This window comes from Ostrea edulis, chromosome 4 (assembly GCF_947568905.1).
Source record: "Ostrea edulis chromosome 4, xbOstEdul1.1, whole genome shotgun sequence".
In the NCBI taxonomy this organism is placed as follows: domain Eukaryota; kingdom Metazoa; phylum Mollusca; class Bivalvia; order Ostreida; family Ostreidae; genus Ostrea; species Ostrea edulis.
Genome location: NC_079167.1, coordinates 14,626,356 through 14,645,844, shown reverse-complemented (window position 1 = coordinate 14,645,844; position 19,489 = coordinate 14,626,356). Strand labels below are relative to the sequence as shown.

Below are 19,489 nucleotides of genomic sequence, written 5' to 3'. Positions count from 1 at the left end.
ATCTCAGCTTTTCTGGTTCAGTGGTTCTTGAGAAGAAGATTTTTCCTATATATTTGTATGTAAAACTTTGATCCCCTATTGTGGCCCCATCCTACCCCAGGGGGCCATGATTTTAACAATTTAGAATCTGCATTATATAAGGAAGCTTTCATATAAATCTCAGCTTTTCTGGCTCAGTGGTTCTTGAGAAGAAGATTTTTAAAGATTTTCCCTATATATTTGTATGTAAAACTTTGATCCCCTATTGTGGCCCCATCCAACCCCCGGGGGCCATGATTTTAACAATTTAGAATCTGCATTATATAAGGAAGCTTTCATATAAATTTCAGCTTTTCTGGCTCAGTGGTTCTTGAGAAGATTTTTAAAGATTTTCCCTATATATTTGTATGCAAAACTTTGATCCCCTATTGTGGCCCCATCCGACCCCCGGGGGCCATGATTTTAACAATTGAGAATCTGCACTACCTAATAAAGCTTATCTATAAAATTCATCTTTTCTGGCCCAGTGGTTCTTGAGAAGATTTTTTAATGACCCTACCCTATTTTTACCTTTTCTTGATTATCTCCCCTTCGAAGGTGGCCTGGCCCTTTATTTTAACAATTTAGAATTCCCTTTACCTAAGGATGTTTTGTGCCAACTTTGAATGAAATTGGCCCAGTGGTTGTTGAGAAGAAGTTGAAAATGTGAAAAGTTTACAGACGGACGGACGCCGGAATACGGGTGATCAGAAAAGCTCACTTGAGCTAAAAATAATGTATCATACACAGGATGTTTAACTTGCTGACTTAATAAGATCATGAATTGTCGTAGTTATATACATACCACACTCCCTTTTGTATTATGTGTAAATTTACATGTAAATGTGCATTAATGACATCTGTCAATGCCGAATTTCAAAATCCTTGTAAAACGCTTTGTAAATTCTTATACAAACGTTTAACTTCATTTAATCAATTTATGAAGAATTTTTAAAATAATTTTTTTTTTACCTCTTGTAAACAAATTCCCAAAATTTTGATTTTATTCACAATAAGTATTTTCTTCCGATTTTTGGTATTATCTTGGCTACATTAATCATTCTTATTCTTAAATTACGATTCCGTTCCGTGTTTTAGCAACACCCAATAAAATGCCCATAAATACGTGCTATTCTCCAATTCCTTTTAAATGTAAAAGCCATGTACATACAGCAAAGAGAACAAACAACGGTGCAAATTGCAGTCTTTTATTTCCATATGAAATAGCTGCAGTGAAGCAAAAATAAAACCTGTATAAACATCTTTAAACTAGATGTACAAATTTTCTTCTGATTGGTAATCAAGAAAAAAAAAAATATGGCCCTCTGTTCACCAGGGGATATCCTTAGAAAAGTCTTATTTACCTGATTATAAACAGGACTCGAACCTATTGCTACAAAAATTAAAAATGAAGGGAACCAATCAAACCCAACCATCAACCAACGGTCATAAGATACAAACTCAACCTCCGTACCACACTGATAGAATGTTGAACTTATCAAAAACATGTTGTTTTAAAAAAAACCCACAGAAATAGAAACAAAACTGCATAATGTGATTTATAGCATCAGATCTGTTGGACCACTTATCATAGCCCATGTACATGTAAGTTTTGTGCTCCAGTCCACTGTCTGTATTAGTCATCTTGTGTCAACATAATTGTTTGGGAAAATGTGCCAAGTGCTTAAATTATATGTAATGGGTAAAACAAATTGGCATTATTTGTAATGGGTAAAACAAATTGGCAATGTAGATTCATGAAGTGGTTATGTTTTTACATGTCAATTATTTTATCACAATAAAAACTTTTAAAATACATGTACTGGTTCATATATAATTGTTCCTATTCAGAGGTGGACAGACAGGAGGAAAAAATTAAACATCACGGCAGCAGTATTTGTAAATTAATAGAGGAGATCAGTAAATTTCCATTGGTTATACAATTGTACCTGAATTTCTGATAAGAATATGTATATCATAAAAAATAAAAGAAAAATATAAACCATCTCTTGTGGTAAATTAAGGGATTTTCACCTAATCATCAAACCCATGAAGGGAAGAAAACTAAAATTGATGAAAACGTTTTTGAAGTAAACTTTGAACAAGACATTACAGCAAAACATTAGCACAGCTTATGTCTGCCCTTTATATTATATTGTGGAGCTTACTAAACAGTAGCATCATTAATAACTTTCAAAGTTTTCATTTTGTGACAAAGACTCTCCAATTTCAACAAAGGCTCCGTCATCATGCCCTATCACTATCCTTGCATAGTTCAATTTACATACCCTTATCAGTGAGGTCATGTTCCAATTTAAAACTTCACAATAACTACGTGGTACAAAAATAACATGGCTACAAAAGTGAGGTCTGTGAAATATGTGATGTATACTACAAGTTTGTGCTTCCACAGAGCGAAGATAACACAGTACTTCTGTATGTCAAAACTCAGCATAAGGTTGTGTACAATACATGCATACATTTTATAGAACTGTCATTGATGCACCACCAAATCTCAAGCTTTACATGTTGCGTTTACCAGACAGAATCCAAGAAAATACACCATTAATAAAATAATTGCCTTATATAATGGTTCACTGAGAGACTGAGATATATTTCATTTAGTCTTTGAATAAATAAAATGTGTGCATTCAAATATATTTCAAGAGTAATGTGTAATGATTTATGGGTGTTTGGTTTTTAAAAAAAATCATATACTGCTGCCATTTTCTTGCAAATGAAAGAACTGTTTTAAGTAGCAGTCCAAGTAAGTATCATCATGTAGATGTAATTTACCAATGAAAAGATAATATATTAATGTTTTCCCTAACATTTTGTTCCTCAAGTACCAAAAATTTAACTGGTTTGTAGTATGGCTATTGTGCAAGCAAGATAGCTCTTAAAAGTTGTCAATTTCTTTTTATTTTTTAAATAAAGGACAGATAACTATATACTTTCAGAAACTTTCTGTCAATTATCATTCCTGTGCCAACAGTTTATCAATAACTATGATTATTGTGATGTATATCAATAGTACTATAAAATATTAAAAAAATAATTTGTGGGCACTTTTATGATAAATAGTTTATTCAATATTGCATGATTTCTTAGGTGGGCTGCTACTTTAAGTTGATAAAATATTGCATTCATCCAGCAAGCTAAACGAACATTTCAGTGACAAAAATATATGTTTATACATTAATACTGTACTTCTAAGATTTCTGTCATATATAAAAAACCCACCAAGTTCTACAAAATACTGTCGGGCCTTGGTCATTTCAATAAAATGGATAACAGTTATTTTACTACTCCTTCAAACAATGTTTTGCTACAAAAATAATCTTTCATTCATAACTTTAACAATCAGATATGCTGAACTAACAAGGACTAAACTCTTCACAATCACTTGACATTAACAAATCAGAAAAAAATATTGCCACAAAAAGAAATATGGCTCTGCCCTAAAACTCTATTTATCAAGGCATAGGTCAAAACCTCTAACATGTCTTTCGTGGATCATTTTTCAATTTTGGTCTCCAAATACCAATTCTTGTAAAAAAATTTCAAGTTCTGTATTGTATGGTATATGTTGATTGCAATATCAGCATGGTACACGCATCTTCTAGCAAATCAAGTAAGGTACAACACCTATAACCGTATGATAATTCCCTAATTACTGATATTAGAATCTGTAACATCACCAGTTCACGTTTATGTAACACCAAGTTTTACACAACTCTCTCATTAGGGCAGTAGAAATTATGAACAGGGAACATTTATACGGAACTATAAAATATAATAGCATGCATTATAAAGGAATTTTTTCCCCATTATGGCATTAATTTTTTTTGGACCAAAAACAAAAATATACAATTTTTTTCTTAATTACCCAGTATTGAAAACCTACAGATTATTCCATCACATCATAAAATACAAACATAATTAAAATACACTATGTAGGATAAATCTTAACCATTTCTCAAAACAAGATTCAATTCAAACAATTCAATACACCAGAAACCGTTCAAATTTTGCATCATGCAAAATTAAGTTCAACATGGAAATTTGAGCACGTTATGACTATGTTTTCAGTACTTCTTAAAGCTGATATCAATCATGCCTGGCAATAATTCATGCAAAGTTATAATCAATGTGCTTTATATGTATTTGAGCAAAGTGATAATGATATAGTTTGACTTAGATGCTATTTCAAAATGCCTGAAATTCTACAAGATTCCCTCTCAATGTGTACAAAATAATACATGTGAAAATTGAAAAAAAAAGAAGGAAAATTCAAGATACATGTATATAAATATATTTACATTTTGATGTGTAGGCAAGATTTTAAAAATAATTTGAAAATGTGTTTTATCAAAGCCAAAATACTCAACTATATTCCAAAATTATTCCACATTCCAAAAGAATGAGCTAAGGGTAGAAAAATAGCATGTAAAATTCTAAATCCAAAAATCAGATTTAATCATATATGATATGCTCCTGAAATCTATCCATTATTTATCTGTTCCATGTACATCTGAGCTCAATAAACCCCACCAAATCAAACAAGACATTACTAATTTCCACATGCTTATATATTTGTCAAAATCAAGGAATAAATCTTGTACAAATTCACTCCTCCTAAATATGTTTATCATATATCAATGATTAATGACATTGCCATAACAGCAAAAAGTGCTTGTTTTAGTTTTATCTACAGAAATAAATCCTTCACGAGAAGAAAATTCACTGGACTAGCAGAGACAGTTGGGTAGACAATGCACCCAGTGCATGACTTGTGGCACAAGATATGTGTGATGAGGATGAAGTGGAAGGCTCCCTTATCATGCGTTGTCGTCAGTGTCGGAATCGGATGAGGATATAGTGTCATTAAGTTCCAGAACATTGGGCTGATAAATTGGAACATGTTTTGGGCTGAGAGCTTTCTGCAACCTGCCATTATTTTTTTGAATTGTGGTCTGCAAAACAAATTTATACATTGTTAATGAGTTGAAGGCTCTCTTCTCTCAAGGTGCAGTAAAACTTTCTAAAGAAGAGACTGTTAAAATGTATTTTAAGGTAACACAACTTACTACTTGGTGCAAACAGATTGAGAAATTGCTATACATGTACAAATAAATTGTTTGTGCCTGAACTTGCATTTAATTACTATCAAATTTACCCCATTCAAAAAATAAAAACAAGAGATGTTTGTAAAACACATATGCCCCCCATGGTGCAAAATTGAAAAGGTGCAAAACAATATGCCCCCTCTTTTTCAAAGGGGGGCATAATAAGATATCAATCTCTCCAATGTACAAACCTGTTTAGAGCATCTGTCTTGGAACTCTTTTTTCTCATCTTCCGTGATCACATACTCCTCTTCATCACTTTCAGTCCATCCCATTTCCTTCAGCAACCTAAAATTATATATCAAACAAAATCTATCAAGGTAACCTTCAAATAATCATTTATCAAGAAATATACATATAAAACCTTATCAAGATATACTAAACCATGAGATTGTTACAAGGATGTTCATGTAACAAGAGATGTTTGTAAAACACATATGCCCCCCATGGTGCAAAATTGAAAAGGGTTATACACACACACATCATTTAATTGAGAGTAGTATCATCAATTCAAAATATTGAGCAGACAATATCTTCCCATGTCAAGAGTGGATTGACCATGTGACCTAAAAATCAATAGGGGTCATCAACTCCTGAAGATGTACCAGTGTACCAAGTTTGATGTCTGTCAAGCAAAGGGTTCTCAAGATATTGAGCGGACAGTATACTCCTATGTACAGTTTAACCCTTGACCTTTGACCACACGACCTCAAAATCAATAGGTGTCATCTTCTCCTGAAGATGTACCAGTGTACCAAGTTTAATGCCTGTCAAGCAAAGGGTTCTCAAGATATGGAGCAGACAGTATATTCCAATGTCCAGTTTGACCCTTGACCTTTAAACATGTGACCTCAAAATAAATAGGGGTAATTTTCTCCTGAAGATGTACCAGTGTACCAAGTTTGATGTCTGTCAAGCGAAGGGATCTCAAAATATTGAACGGACAGTATATTCCTGTCTAGTGTGACCCTTGACCTTTGACCATGTGACCTCAAAATCAATGGTGGTCGTCTTCTCCTGAAGTCGTACCAGTGTACCAAGTTTGATGTCTGTCAAGAAAAGGGTTCTCAAGATACTGAGCAGACAGTATATTCCCATGTCAAGTTTGACCCTTGACCTTTGACCATGTGACCTCAAAATCAATAGGGGTCATCTTCTCTTGAAGATGTACCAGTGTATCAAGTTTGATGTCTGTCAAGCAAAGGGTTCTCGAGATATTTAACGGACAGTATATTCCTATGTCCAGTTTGACCCTTGACCTTTGACCATGTGACCTCAAAATCAATGGGGGTCATCTTCTTCTGAAGATGTACTGGCGTACCAAGTTTGATGTCTGTCAAGCAAAGGGTTCTCTAGACATTGAATGGTCAGTATATTCCTATGCCCAGTTTGACCCTTGACCTTTGACCATATGACCTCAAAATCAATAGGGGTCATCTACTCCTTAGGATGTACCAGTGTGCCAAGGGGTTCTCAAGATATTGAGCGGACATTATATTCCTATGTCCAGAGTAGATTGACCCTTGACCTTTGACCTGAAAAACAATAGGGATCCTCTTCTACTCATAACTAACCCACATATGAAATATCATTATCATCAAGTGAATGGTTCTCAAGATATTGAGCGGACAACACATGGTCTACAGACCGACCGACCGACAGACTGACCGAAAGGTGCAAAACAATATGCCCCCTCTTTTTCAAAGGGGGGCATAAAAATCAGACAGGGGTCAATTTTCTATTGATTCTAAATTGTGGATGTATATGATTTCCAAAATAAAATTTATTTGGCGCTATGTTTGAATGGAATGTTATAACATTAATTAATGTAGAATGAATGAAATGCACAACAAACATTTAAGAATGAGCAGGTAACACTCTTCTGACCATAGATTGATTATAACAAGAGGTGCACAGGCCTTATCAGTCACCCAAGTATTAGTTAAAAGTATCACTAGCCCCAAGGGATAGGACTTCACATCATTTATTATACATTAACATAACATGACTATTTTGGACCAGCCCTAGAGTTGAAACCCTGGGGTGTGAAATTCACAATTTTGGTACATCCTTTTTTGCTTTATATCCTAAATCTGCATTTAGTTATTATAAGCAAAATTAAATCAGTTTTGCAAATGATAAATAATCACTATAATAATTTTGGCCCTTACCTGGAACCCAAACCACTACCCCCTTAAAATTAACATTTTTTGTAAAGGACTACCTTCTTCTAAATATCTACTAAGTTTCAATTCAGTATTAAAGAAAATATGCTTTAAATGGTTTACACATAAACAGTATACCAAGTTTGGCTCCACCCTGGAGTCAAGATTCTCTACCTCGGGGATCATGAAATTAAAAAATTTAAGTAGATGTCTTCATGCTCTACATGACTATGCATTTAGTTTTCCTTAAAAATGTGCAGTTGTAGAAGAGATTTTTGAAAATTAATAAATTTTTGCCCTACCCTAAGGCACCTGGGGTGTAGGAGTCCTGAAATTGACAATTTATGTCCCCCCTTGTCCAAGAGATGCTTCATACAAAATTTGAAAAGAATTGGAAGAGAAATTATCAAGAAGTTAAAAAGTTTTCAAATGGTAATCACCGTAACCATTTTGACCTAACCCTGGCACCAAAACCCCCCATCCTTAGGATCATGAAATTTACAATTATGGTAAAAGGCTACCTGTTCCTTCTTAATATCTATTTAGTTTCAATTTAGTATCAATAGCATTAAAGATGTTATTTAAATGTTTTACACATAAACACTATATACCAAGTTTGGCCCAAACCTGGAGTTAGTACCTCTACACCAGGAATCCCATGAAATTTATAATTTTGGTAGAGGCATTCCTGCTCTACATGACTATACATTTTGTTTTTCTTACAGATATGCAGTTGTAGAGAAGATTTTTGAAAATTGGTTAATTTGGTTAATTAAGAACTGGAATAGTCATTATCAAGAAGTTAAAAACGTTCATTTGTTAGCGCATGATGGACAACAAACGACAAATGCATTGCATTAGGTCACCTACATGTAAGTGACTCAGGTGACCTAAAAAGAAACTCAAAACTGAACAAAGTACAATCCATAAATGGCAAAGATTGATCACCGTATATGTTGAAATGTTTGTACATTTTTATAGCAATAATTTGGGAAAAACAAATTGTGGATGCTTTCACTGCAGTGTGCAAATGATATTATAAAGATATGCCTGATTTTAAATGGACATTCAAAGCACCTGTCCCAGATGAATTGAAATCAGAGCAATTCCTAAACTGAAACAGATTTACCAATACAAAATCTCCTTATATAATCCATGTGCTCGAGAACATAAAGTTGCCCATTACATGTTTTTGAAATGATTATTGTATACCAAAAATGATAAAAATTATAGGTCACTTCAGTAACATTGTTAATATCACATAAAATGGTCTTCTATTACAGTAATGTCACATCAACTCCAAAACTTAACTATCTAACAGCCCTTGATTAAAAATGTAATACCTTTTCAATAGAAATGCTGAACAAGATGAGTTTGGGAAACACTGATGCTTCCGTTTAGCAGCAATATTGATAATGGCCAAGGGTAAAGTTTTTCAAAAGTAGGTTAAACTCGGAGGTCAAGGTCATGAGGTAAAAAACTTTGGTACCCAAAGAAAGGTCTTGTCACAAGGAATACACATGTGAAATATGAAAGCTCTAACACTAACCATTCAAAGGTATGGCCAAGGATAAGACCAAAAAACATAACTCTGGTTACAGGGGCATAAAAAGGAAAATTTTAGAGGGAAAAAGTTCTACCTTTGTTCAGCTTCCAAAGAACTTGATAGAAGGCCCTCTTGGTTGTCATCCATTCCCAGGTCACTGATGCCATTCGTGACTGTATCCAAACCCTCACCCTGCCATTTAAAATCAGAGTTAAACACAAGTCACTACAAAGTCTGTGGAAGTGTTCTGAGCATAAGTTTAACTTGGCCCAAGATCAAACTGACAGAAGAGAGGAATTTTGATCTGAAAAGTATTATAGTAAAGAAATCCTCTTCTTCTTAGAGTTTACAATAGCCATACATCAAACTTCTATGCCTTTTAAAGAAAAATACTATATTAATGAAGCAGTGCCAAAATCTTTTGTCTCAAACTATTTTTTCATGAAAACTAGAAACCTATTTATAAGGAGCAATATTCAAGAGCAAATAATTATTTACACCTTGTGTATGAATATGGTGAGTGGTTAATGACAACAAATGTTTGTGAGGAAGGATGCTTGCAAATCTCCAGGATATTCAAAGCATGCCAGTAAAAGGTGCTTTATCTTTTATCTGAACCCAATTCTTCCCACCTTTCCTCCAGTTCTTTGTGTATCTTCTGGTGAATACCCTGAATTTTCTCGTCGCAGAGCCCTAAGAAATTCACTTTTCTTGTCCCCAAGATTCCTTGGCTGAGTGACAAGCCGTGTGTTCAGGATCTCCATGGGTGGAGTGGGAGACTGTCGTGATCCCTACAGAAGTAATGGCTACATTATAGAAGTCATACAATCACTGAATCAACAGCAAGGTATGTTCCAAAGGTTACCCTGAGATGATTATCTACCATATCATGGTGTTTTTCAATTTTGTGCCTTTCAAGTTCACCAATAAATCCACCTTTGCCATGGAATCACAAAAACAAATGACCCTGGTGATAGCAGAACCAAAGTTACAAATTCAAATGATGTAAATCACTGGAATGAGGTATACATCCACTTAATCAGATAAAATCCCCCTTCCTTAAAGCTAAAAAAATATGGGCAATGTTGAAATTTTCACTCAGAGGTCAAGGTCACAAAGTCTAAAATAGGACATTATCTAATGCCTCAGCACAGTAATTACACCCACTAAATAATACAGATCTCTCAATTCTAGTTCAAAAGTTACAATAGATGGCGAGTGGTTGAAGACAATAAATGTTTGTAAGGAAGAATGATTGCAAAATTTACTTTCCATGCCACAGACATGCAGAGATTCATCCCATTGACATAAAAGAAACAGTATGTGCACTAAGATTTAATAAGGTCACAGGCTTACCTCTTTACTCGGGGTCACTCCGGGTGGTGTTAGTGGTTTGCTGCTACTTGCAAATCCTCCATTAAAGCGGACATTCTCCTTTGGTTTCCTATTCACAGAACCCTGGAGCTACAACATGTAATTGTACATCAATAAAACCAACTAGGCTTTTTCTATACAGAAAAAGTTATTATGGTACAAATTTTTCTTAAATCATACGGTGTTTTAGTTCCTGGGGCTCACAAGGTACAAGATACGATCCAAAACTTATTTTAATAACATTATTGAATCCAGCAATAAGGTCACCTTGACTTTCTCTAAAAACTAAATAAACCTTCATCTATATACATCCACTGACATAATTTGATGATCCTGTCTTGTTATGAGCAAAGCTTAATAATTTGGCAATGACAGAGATGGGAGATGGAAACGCCATACCAATATATGACAGGAATATGGATATAACAGTATCAATGTAGACAAACTTTTGTTTGCTAATTCCACTTATTTGTATGTGGTGAAATTAAATAAATATTTTCATTTGTTTCATCATACATGTACCTGTTTTAGCTTAACGGTACCAATAATACCAAAAGTAATTTAGCTTGAATTATATTCATGGACAACATTAAACTTGCTTGAACTCCTTCAACCATTAACTGTAAGTATCACCTCAGAATATCATCATGCAATCATGACTTTTGAGGTTACTTATTGGTGATTATCATGCATTGTGAATGATTGACAGTTTACATAACCTAAACATGTTTTGATTGGGTGTAGTGATGTATCCAGATCTGGTCTTGTGAGGTGAACGTACCTACAAATTACAAGTTTGGTAGAGGATTCCGTACTCATTATAATCATGCAAACATTTTATCACCTTAATTTCAAAAGGAAAGATTTTCAAAGATATTAGTTCCACCCTGGAGCCTTAACACTAAACCCAGGGGTCATGAATTTCACAACTTTGGTAAAGGCTTGAATACTCATTCAAATCATGCAAATATTTTGCCTCTTTGATATCCAGAAGTAAAGAAGTTTTTTCTAAGATACAGTGTAAAATGTATTTTCAAAACATGTCCAACTTAGGCCCACTCTGGGGCTTGAACCCTAATCCTAGGGGTAATGTATTTAGCAATTTGGGTAGAAGGATCATGGTTTATTATATTCATGCAAACAATTTGACAGCTTGATGTCCAGGAGTAAAGAAGAATTTTGAAGACTGCATTAATTTTGATTGTTTTGGCCCCATCCCTCCCCAGGCCCTCGGGTCCGTAAAATTTACAATTTTTGTTTCCCTTTACCCATAGATGCTACATGCATGTATCAAATTTAGTTAGAATTGAATCAGCAATTCGAGAGAACAGTTAAAAATGTTTGAAAGTTTAAGACTGACGCATGGCGAGAGACGAAAACAGATTGAATCAGGTCACCTGAGTGACTCAGGTGACCTAAAAAGTGTGTCTCCAGTATCACATAGCTGTTACCTTATTTGGCACAAGTGATTTATAAATGTTGGATGATGGTCCACGATCTCCAAATTTTGAAGTATTATTTTTCCCATGAGGAGGATGTTCTACAAATAGAAATTTCATATAGACCATTAACTTCTTTTATAGTTTAGAATTTCAGATACATTAGTGTGTTTGAAAAATCTCTATATTTCCTAATAGAATATGCATTACCCCAAACACTTCCACCATTTGCTATCTTGTTGGTTTTTTCATTGTTTTCATCTCCATTGAGTGAAGGCTAAAAGAAATAACAAACATAATTATAATTGCAAAACACAAATTCTTCAGATAATTTTAGATCCACATTTATGATATTGTACATTTCATTTGTAGCCAAACATATGATTCACTTTTAGCATAGTTAGATACCATGCAGATACACCTGACTTATATAGACCAATATACTAACAAAATCCTCTTGAAATGAGGGCTTTTCTCCATCCTCATCATCCTTGGTCTTAGATTTCTCATTAGCATCTTTGTCTTTTCCTTCCTTAGAATTTGATCTTCCTTCCTTCTCGTAATGACTTTTCTTGGAGTTTCTGTTGCTGGGATAACTACTAAAGAATGGCTGCTCTCCATAGTAATCAAATGGACCAGCATATAGATCATAGTATCCTGGATAGGCACCATTCATCTACAACACAAACTTACATATTCAATCTATGACCCCCATGAAGAGTATTTTATGGTCTATCCCTTTAAGAGGAGAAAGGAATGACTCATCATCTGATTGCCCCAAATCACATTAAATTTTTCTCTGCTCAGTCCACTGCATTCTTTCATTAAGTTATAAGGTATGTCCTATCTAATAGCTAGGTGTGTGAACTGTAAGTCTACATTGTTGTTTACTATCAAGTGTATCCCCATCTCATACCTGGCTATAACGCATATTGGGGTGCTGGGGATATTTGGCCTCTCTGTTTGGGGGAGGTCTGAAGATGGATGGATTGGAGTTGTAGTGCATGCCATAGCCATTGTAATAGCCATAGTGACCATAGGGAGGGTAGGGGTAAAAATCATCATCTACTGAGTGGTGTCTAGGAGGGCCTCGTCTTTTACCTGTAAAAACAACCAACCACATCACTAAAATTACCAATAGCAAGATAAAAATTTTAAACTTTACCTAGGACAACAAACTAATTTACTTTATGAGCTCTGCACAGAAACCTCAGCATATACTCAAAACCTGTCTATAGTAGCAACCTATCAAAATAAAATACATATAACTTGCTTTATGTTGTGAACTATTCCCCATATCAAGTAAAAATATTCTTATCATGAATATTGTGTAATTAATGAGTCATACAACCAATTCTTACATAAGTTCCAAGAATGTTACTCTGCAACAGGCAATCATGAATGATTTAGAAATTGCCTCCTGCATCCATTGTTTTTTATATTCCAATTGGCCAAGAATCAATTACCTAGACATTTACAAACTATATCTATGGTTTCATAATCATAAGTTTTTATGTGTTTTTTTTTTTTCTATCTTTATTTTTTATGAAAAATAAAATACAATGAAAACTCTACCTGACCTGACCGCACAGCCAGTTTTGTTGTTGTTTTCATTGTTACATATAGGTATTCCTACTTGCCATTTCAAAAACGTTAATTGAAGCTTTTTGATGAGAGAAACTATTTGTTTTTCTATTTCAAAAACATAATTAAATGATAGGAAATAAAACTTATAATTCTTTATTTGATGCATGTATCAAATAAAGAATTATAAGTTTCATTTATCAAATATCAACAATAACTGCATGTCTAGGGATAAAGTTTGCATATCAAAGTCTAATACATAATAAACACACAAATACTTTATTCTATTTATGTATAACATTACCATCATAATAGTTTTCGAATGAGTTTTGTCTATGAAGTTCTGCGTAGCTTTGATGTCTGTTGTAATAGTTAGGACGTGTTCTTGCAGATTTATCATTCTCTATCGTTTTAGGCCCTGCTGGCTTCTGTGGGGAGAAAAAATTATTAAAATCAGTCTCAACAACAACTGGTATGCCCAAATGCCCTGACAATTTGTCACAAACTGTACATAGTAAAACAACTACACTCACGGGATTCTCTTGTGACGGAATCTTGAGCCAGGCTGGTGCAAAGTCGTGCTTGGGAGCGTTATGTGCTGCCATCACATCATGATGATGATGATGAAGGTCTGTGGAAATTTTTCTAAAAAATAAAAATCATGACAGATTATGAGATATACTCATAAATTAATGTTACTAATCATCTAAAAATGACAGAGGGTTTTGCTTGTCTACATGTGCAATATTTCTGACAGAAAAAGAGTGCTTAATACTAGGAAGTTTGAGATGTCAAAAATCACAGAACAATGCTATGGCTAGTATGCTTTTTCACTTTCGAATAAAATAAATTTGATCATCAAACAGCTTAAAAGAAAATCTAAAATTTCTAATATCACTGAATTTGAAAATTGTTTCGTTATCATAGGATAAGAATGTGTGCTTCATTTGTGTAATTTACACATATCCTACATCAATTGCACAGAATTACTCCTGACCAGTAAATTCTGACGGTTCAAACTTCCCTCAAAGAATCAAAATCATATCAAAAAATGTAATAAGAGCACAATGGACCATGACAATTATACAACTATCATGGAACTTTTCCATCCCAAATTAAAATCTTATACCCTGGAAACCAATATGGATAATTTACTAGTAACCACTAATTAATATGCCTTTGAAGTTTGATGACTATCTAGTAAAGGATTCTTGTTATCGGTTTGAAAACAATTATATGCATGCTAGAAATCAATCAGGGATTTTCTTTTTTAAAACATTGATTTTAATGACCAGGACCATTCACATTGGCAAAAACAGCGATATTTGGTTGAAATTGAGGAAACCACTTCAATAAAAATATGTCCTGATTTTTAAGCAGACTTCAATTTCCTGGTTTTTATGGTAAAGAAAGATGGAAATATCATATTCAAGTAAAGCCTTGACCCAGACTTTGTCCTAGTCAGATTTTATCAAAGGAAGTCAATATAGATCTGTCTCCAGTGGTGGCTGAAGGTAGAATTTTTTTTCCTCCTCTGAATCATCAGAACTTAATCATCAACATTTTCTAATACATTTGTTTTTTTATCATTCTCTGAAATAAAAGTAAATCTCTTCTTGGAATTGGTTTCCATTGAAAGACTTTTCTCACTGTCAGGATGGTCAGAGGTAATGGGTTCCTCACTTGAAGATCTATCTTTAGATTTGGAATTCTTTGTTTTACTATACACACTAATTTAACGTTAGCACAATAATATTTAAAGTTACCCAACATTTTTTGTCACACCAACAGATTTATAGAATACTGATCCTGAGCTTAAATGCAATAAAGCTACTAACATATAAGTCAGGACTCGAAATTAACATACGCCTGTCAGTCCGTGCGTGACTGGTTAAAATTCTGGCGGACTGACATACATTTGTTTTAGTCAATCCAATGGGACTGGTCAATTTTCTAAAACGTCATTCTGGAAAATATACTTATGAATCTTAAATGCGCATTTGGTATTCCTCTGTAAATATCAGGCGAACCCGATTAGTAAATTAAATCTCACATAAGTATTACAATATTGTCGGAGACATATTGCGTTGAATTACATATTTCAATTTTTAAAATAACATCAACGAAATATGTTTGATTATTTCTGGAAAACTCTGGTGGACTGGTAAATTTGTCTGCGGAATGGTTGAAATTATACCCCATCAGTACGACGGGACTGATGACATAAAAAGTTAGTTTCAAATATATATATATATATATATTACAGTGTGCAAAATTAACCATGGACCGATAGACAATGTCTATAGAAAATCGAGTCGATCTATAACGATCGAAATAGCTATAGACCGACTTGTCTATAGGAATTCTGAGTAAAAAAAGTGGTTTCCCGCCACTTATTAAACATATGAGAAGCAGGACCAGTTTATATACATTATTATGCTTATGTTTCTGTTCACCCCTTAGCTGTAATAAAATGTTCCACAATGTAATTACAAATCATTCGAATCAGACTATTTTCAATGGTGGTGGAGAGGGGGGGGGATCAATTTGATATTTACTTCAATGTACGTCATTTTCGTGCAAATTTGGAAAGTCCTTTTTTGAACGATTAAAAATATGCGGAAGGTGCACGCCTTGGAACCTGGAATCAAACAGAAGGCGGTCAGTACAACAAGTTCCAGCAAGGCTAAAGTCGCACAAAATTATGAGAAAATGAAATGTAGTAGAAGTGACTTAGATGAAGAATCAGACAGTGAAACTGAGCTGGAACAGAATGAACAAGAGGTACTGTGAGCAATGCTCACTAAGAATACCCCCTGCTTACCCCAATCTTCCAAAGGGTGTTGGTAATAGGTATAAACTACCTCTTTTCTGAGTGTAAAAAACAAATGGCATGACAAACCGAACCATATTGCTACTTCGATGTCCAGTGCGTGTGACCTTTGACCTTTTGACCCCAAAATCGATAGGGAACATCTTCATCCCATGGGTAGTCCATATGTATGATATGGTGACTGTAGGTGGAAAGGATAACGCTTTAGAGCCCGCAAACCATATTGCTACTTCGATGTCCAGTGTGCTTGACCTTTGACCTTTTGACCCAAAAATCGATAGGGAACATCTTCATCCCATGGGTAGTCCATATATATGATATGGTGACGGTAGGTGGAAAGGATAATGCTTTAGAGCCCGGAAACCATTGCGTCTACAGACAGACGGACGGACAACCCGATTCCAGTATACCAGTATAAAAAGAAAACGAAATTCTAATTGAAAGCTTGTGCATGAAATTGAAAAAGAATATAATCAAACTATGAACGAATTACCAAATCGAATTTGTGTCTATTATTTATTTTTTAATAACAATGAATATTGCATGTTAAATTTCGGTCTATAGGAATTTGTTGTGGTCTATAGGAAATGAAATGACTATGGACCAAAAGTCTATAGGATTTTAAAGTTAGTTTCGCACACTGTTAATATTTAAACCATTTACCATGAAGAAAAATTGAACTTCGATAGGTGAAAGACACATAACTTTAATAACTACACTAGAAAAGAGTAACACTTAATTTGAACAAACAGTATTAACCCCACTTACAAGTAGAATGTTTCTCCGTTCTCAAGTTTCCTTAATAGAATTTATGTCAGATAAATGGAAAGAGACAGAAATTCCTATAAATATTTCCCACCCCCATGCATTGTTACACTATACAAGCATACAAATTTATATGAAATAGTGCACAGCCAGCTTTCTTTTTAAAAAGTAAATAAGATCTTCAATTTTGCCCTGCCATGGAAATGAACCCCTCATCGAAATTTTTTACAATAACACTACATGATTAAAAAAGAACTAATAATTCTAAATCATAAATGATCTACGATATCTTACAGTATGAAAGCTGTATATTTACCTTAAACGTAATCTGTATCCACAATTCAGAAGACTGTTTCTTTTTCAGATGCACTTCTAACAATTTCATAGAAAGTTCCAACATTTAAGGCACTTGCACAAAGTGATCAGTATTTTCACAACACAAACACTCGGATTCAACCACTAGTCAATCATTGGACTGCAATCAAACATACCACGCAGAGACAAATGGCGTGGCACTTATCCCAGAGGATAACCCTCGCTCATTTATTTAGCCACAGTCATGTACTCATAATTATATTTCAGCAATTTATAATCAAATCTTCATAAGAAACAAAACAGTCCAAAACTGTTGAAACATGAACTACCTGGCCATGGTTTGTTACATATTTTCCAGTTTATTAATGGGTTAATGAATGTAGATAAGCTTTGAAACGGATTTGGACAGCTGTATAACCATAATCAAAGGTTAAAATCTATCACAACTGCCATATTTTCGCCAGCTGGTCTTTTTTCACTATATGGCCTTGACAGTATTCTCTTGAAGCTAGCTGACGGTCTGTTTACGTTCCAAGACAAAAAGATGTTTCTGCAAAACAAAATGAGTTTTTTTGTACGTACATCGTACATATGCCTTACATATACATAATTGAACAGATGTATTTGATATGTACTTGAGAGACATTTTCCCGCCGTGTAAATAATAATGTCACAATTCATGAGGACACGGTTAAGAATCTGTTTACGTCAGATTTCTTTCAATATTTTCATCAATAAATAGTTAAAAATCACTCACTTTGATTATAAAATGCAAACTTATATTTTCTTGATCATTAGTTGAAGAAACTGTCAAGCTCTCGATATAAAGAAGTCGAAAGTATAAGCACTATTTTGGCACTCTCTCTAAACATTCCACTTTTAACAGAAAACAAACATGGCGTTCAAATTTACCCACAATTCACCGCGGAAAAAAAAATAATTCTGAACTTAAATATGTTTTTACTCTCAAAATGATTTTGTTGCATATAAATCGACAAATTACCTATAATTAATTTACCTGAATATTCCTCAGCTCAATTTTAACACATTTTTTCTTAATATTTCAAAAATGTGCGGTACAATCAACACCCAACAGATTAGTACCCCGGATATTTGGAAATCCCGAAAGATCCGTATATCGCGGATGCCCTTAAATGACTCCAAAATGCGAATATATACAGTTTTCGTTAGTTAAGTGTTAAAAAGATACAACTTGTCAAGAGTGCAACAATTTAATTTAATTTTCTATACTTTGGAAAATTTCAGATTTTCAGACTATTATATAGTCAATATTGGAAAAGGAAATATGTCAATATATCCTCCTGATCTGCAATAAAATTAAATAATCAAATGTATATTCATCAGTACATACATTAATTAATCACCAAAATGTTTTACTTTATTTAAACCAAAGTTTTAACTCTAAATGAGTACATAAATAATTGTTGCAGATCAGGCCACATTTAAAAATATGTTTGTTTCCCCTCTCCCGACCCTAAATTTCACATATGGGTAGGTAGGTAGGTAAAAAGTTTTTTTTTTCTACAACAATATTTTTTGTACTAAATTTCCATGGCAATATACTAAGACATACTACAAGGTAGTATGCTTTAAACCAATCAGTGTCTATTTTTGTTATTGTCAGGATTCGTCAAACCAACATCCTTGTCTCTATTTACAGTAAAAATTACATATTTCAATGTTTGGTCAAATTCTTTGACGATCCTTATGGGTTCCTCCATATCGGGTGTAAATGTTATAGTTCCCATTAATTTGTCAGCCACAACTGCATTTACGATATCCGTTTTGTGGAGAGTGAAGTCTTCTCCTTCCAATACGTCATGCAGTACATCATTCCACGTTTCATCATCATCGTATTCATATAACCTGTTTCTGCATAAGTTTTTACTCTCAGTGCCACACTTGGCCACGACTGAGGAACAAAGGGTAAACTTTCCTCCACCCTTTGGCCTCTTTTCTCCATGTGAAGACGACATTTCGATAGCAGACTGCCTCGAACGCTCTAATCGTAATGTTTCTTGATTTTAGATCGATTCCCGGGAAAAATTAGAAACTTCCGGTCACAGTAAAATAATGTTTCATACCGGAAACGGCTCCGAATTTTTCCGGAAATAAATTAAAATGTCGCTGAAAAATATGAATAAAAACTTTTGGGTCGGCGGGAATTTCACTGGGTCGGTCGGGCGAGGGGAAACAAACTATCTTTTTTTTTTGGCCTCACTGATAAAAATTTAGCCTGAAATTATGTCTGAAGGTGATCTCGTGGTAAAAAAAAATATTTAAAATTACTGCTTAATTCT

General features: G+C 34.0%; 1 protein-coding gene across 1 annotated transcript; it reads right to left on the bottom strand.

The window, feature by feature from the left end:
* Positions 1-1,212: 1,212 nt before the first annotated feature.
* Positions 1,213-18,100, bottom strand: LOC125669820 (vasculin-like protein 1). The gene is made up of 13 exons (XM_048904622.2): positions 17,926-18,100; positions 17,170-17,718; positions 13,789-13,900; positions 13,560-13,683; positions 12,588-12,772; positions 12,120-12,347; positions 11,882-11,948; positions 11,684-11,772; positions 10,215-10,322; positions 9,491-9,649; positions 8,953-9,050; positions 5,339-5,435; positions 1,213-4,994 (listed from the first exon to the last, which is right to left on the bottom strand). The coding sequence occupies exons 3-13, from the start codon at positions 13,858-13,860 to the stop codon at positions 4,860-4,862; spliced, it is 1,362 nt and encodes a 453-aa protein (XP_048760579.2). The 5' UTR covers positions 13,861-13,900; positions 17,170-17,718; positions 17,926-18,100; the 3' UTR covers positions 1,213-4,859.
* Between the last annotated feature and the right edge of the window lie 1,389 nt (positions 18,101-19,489).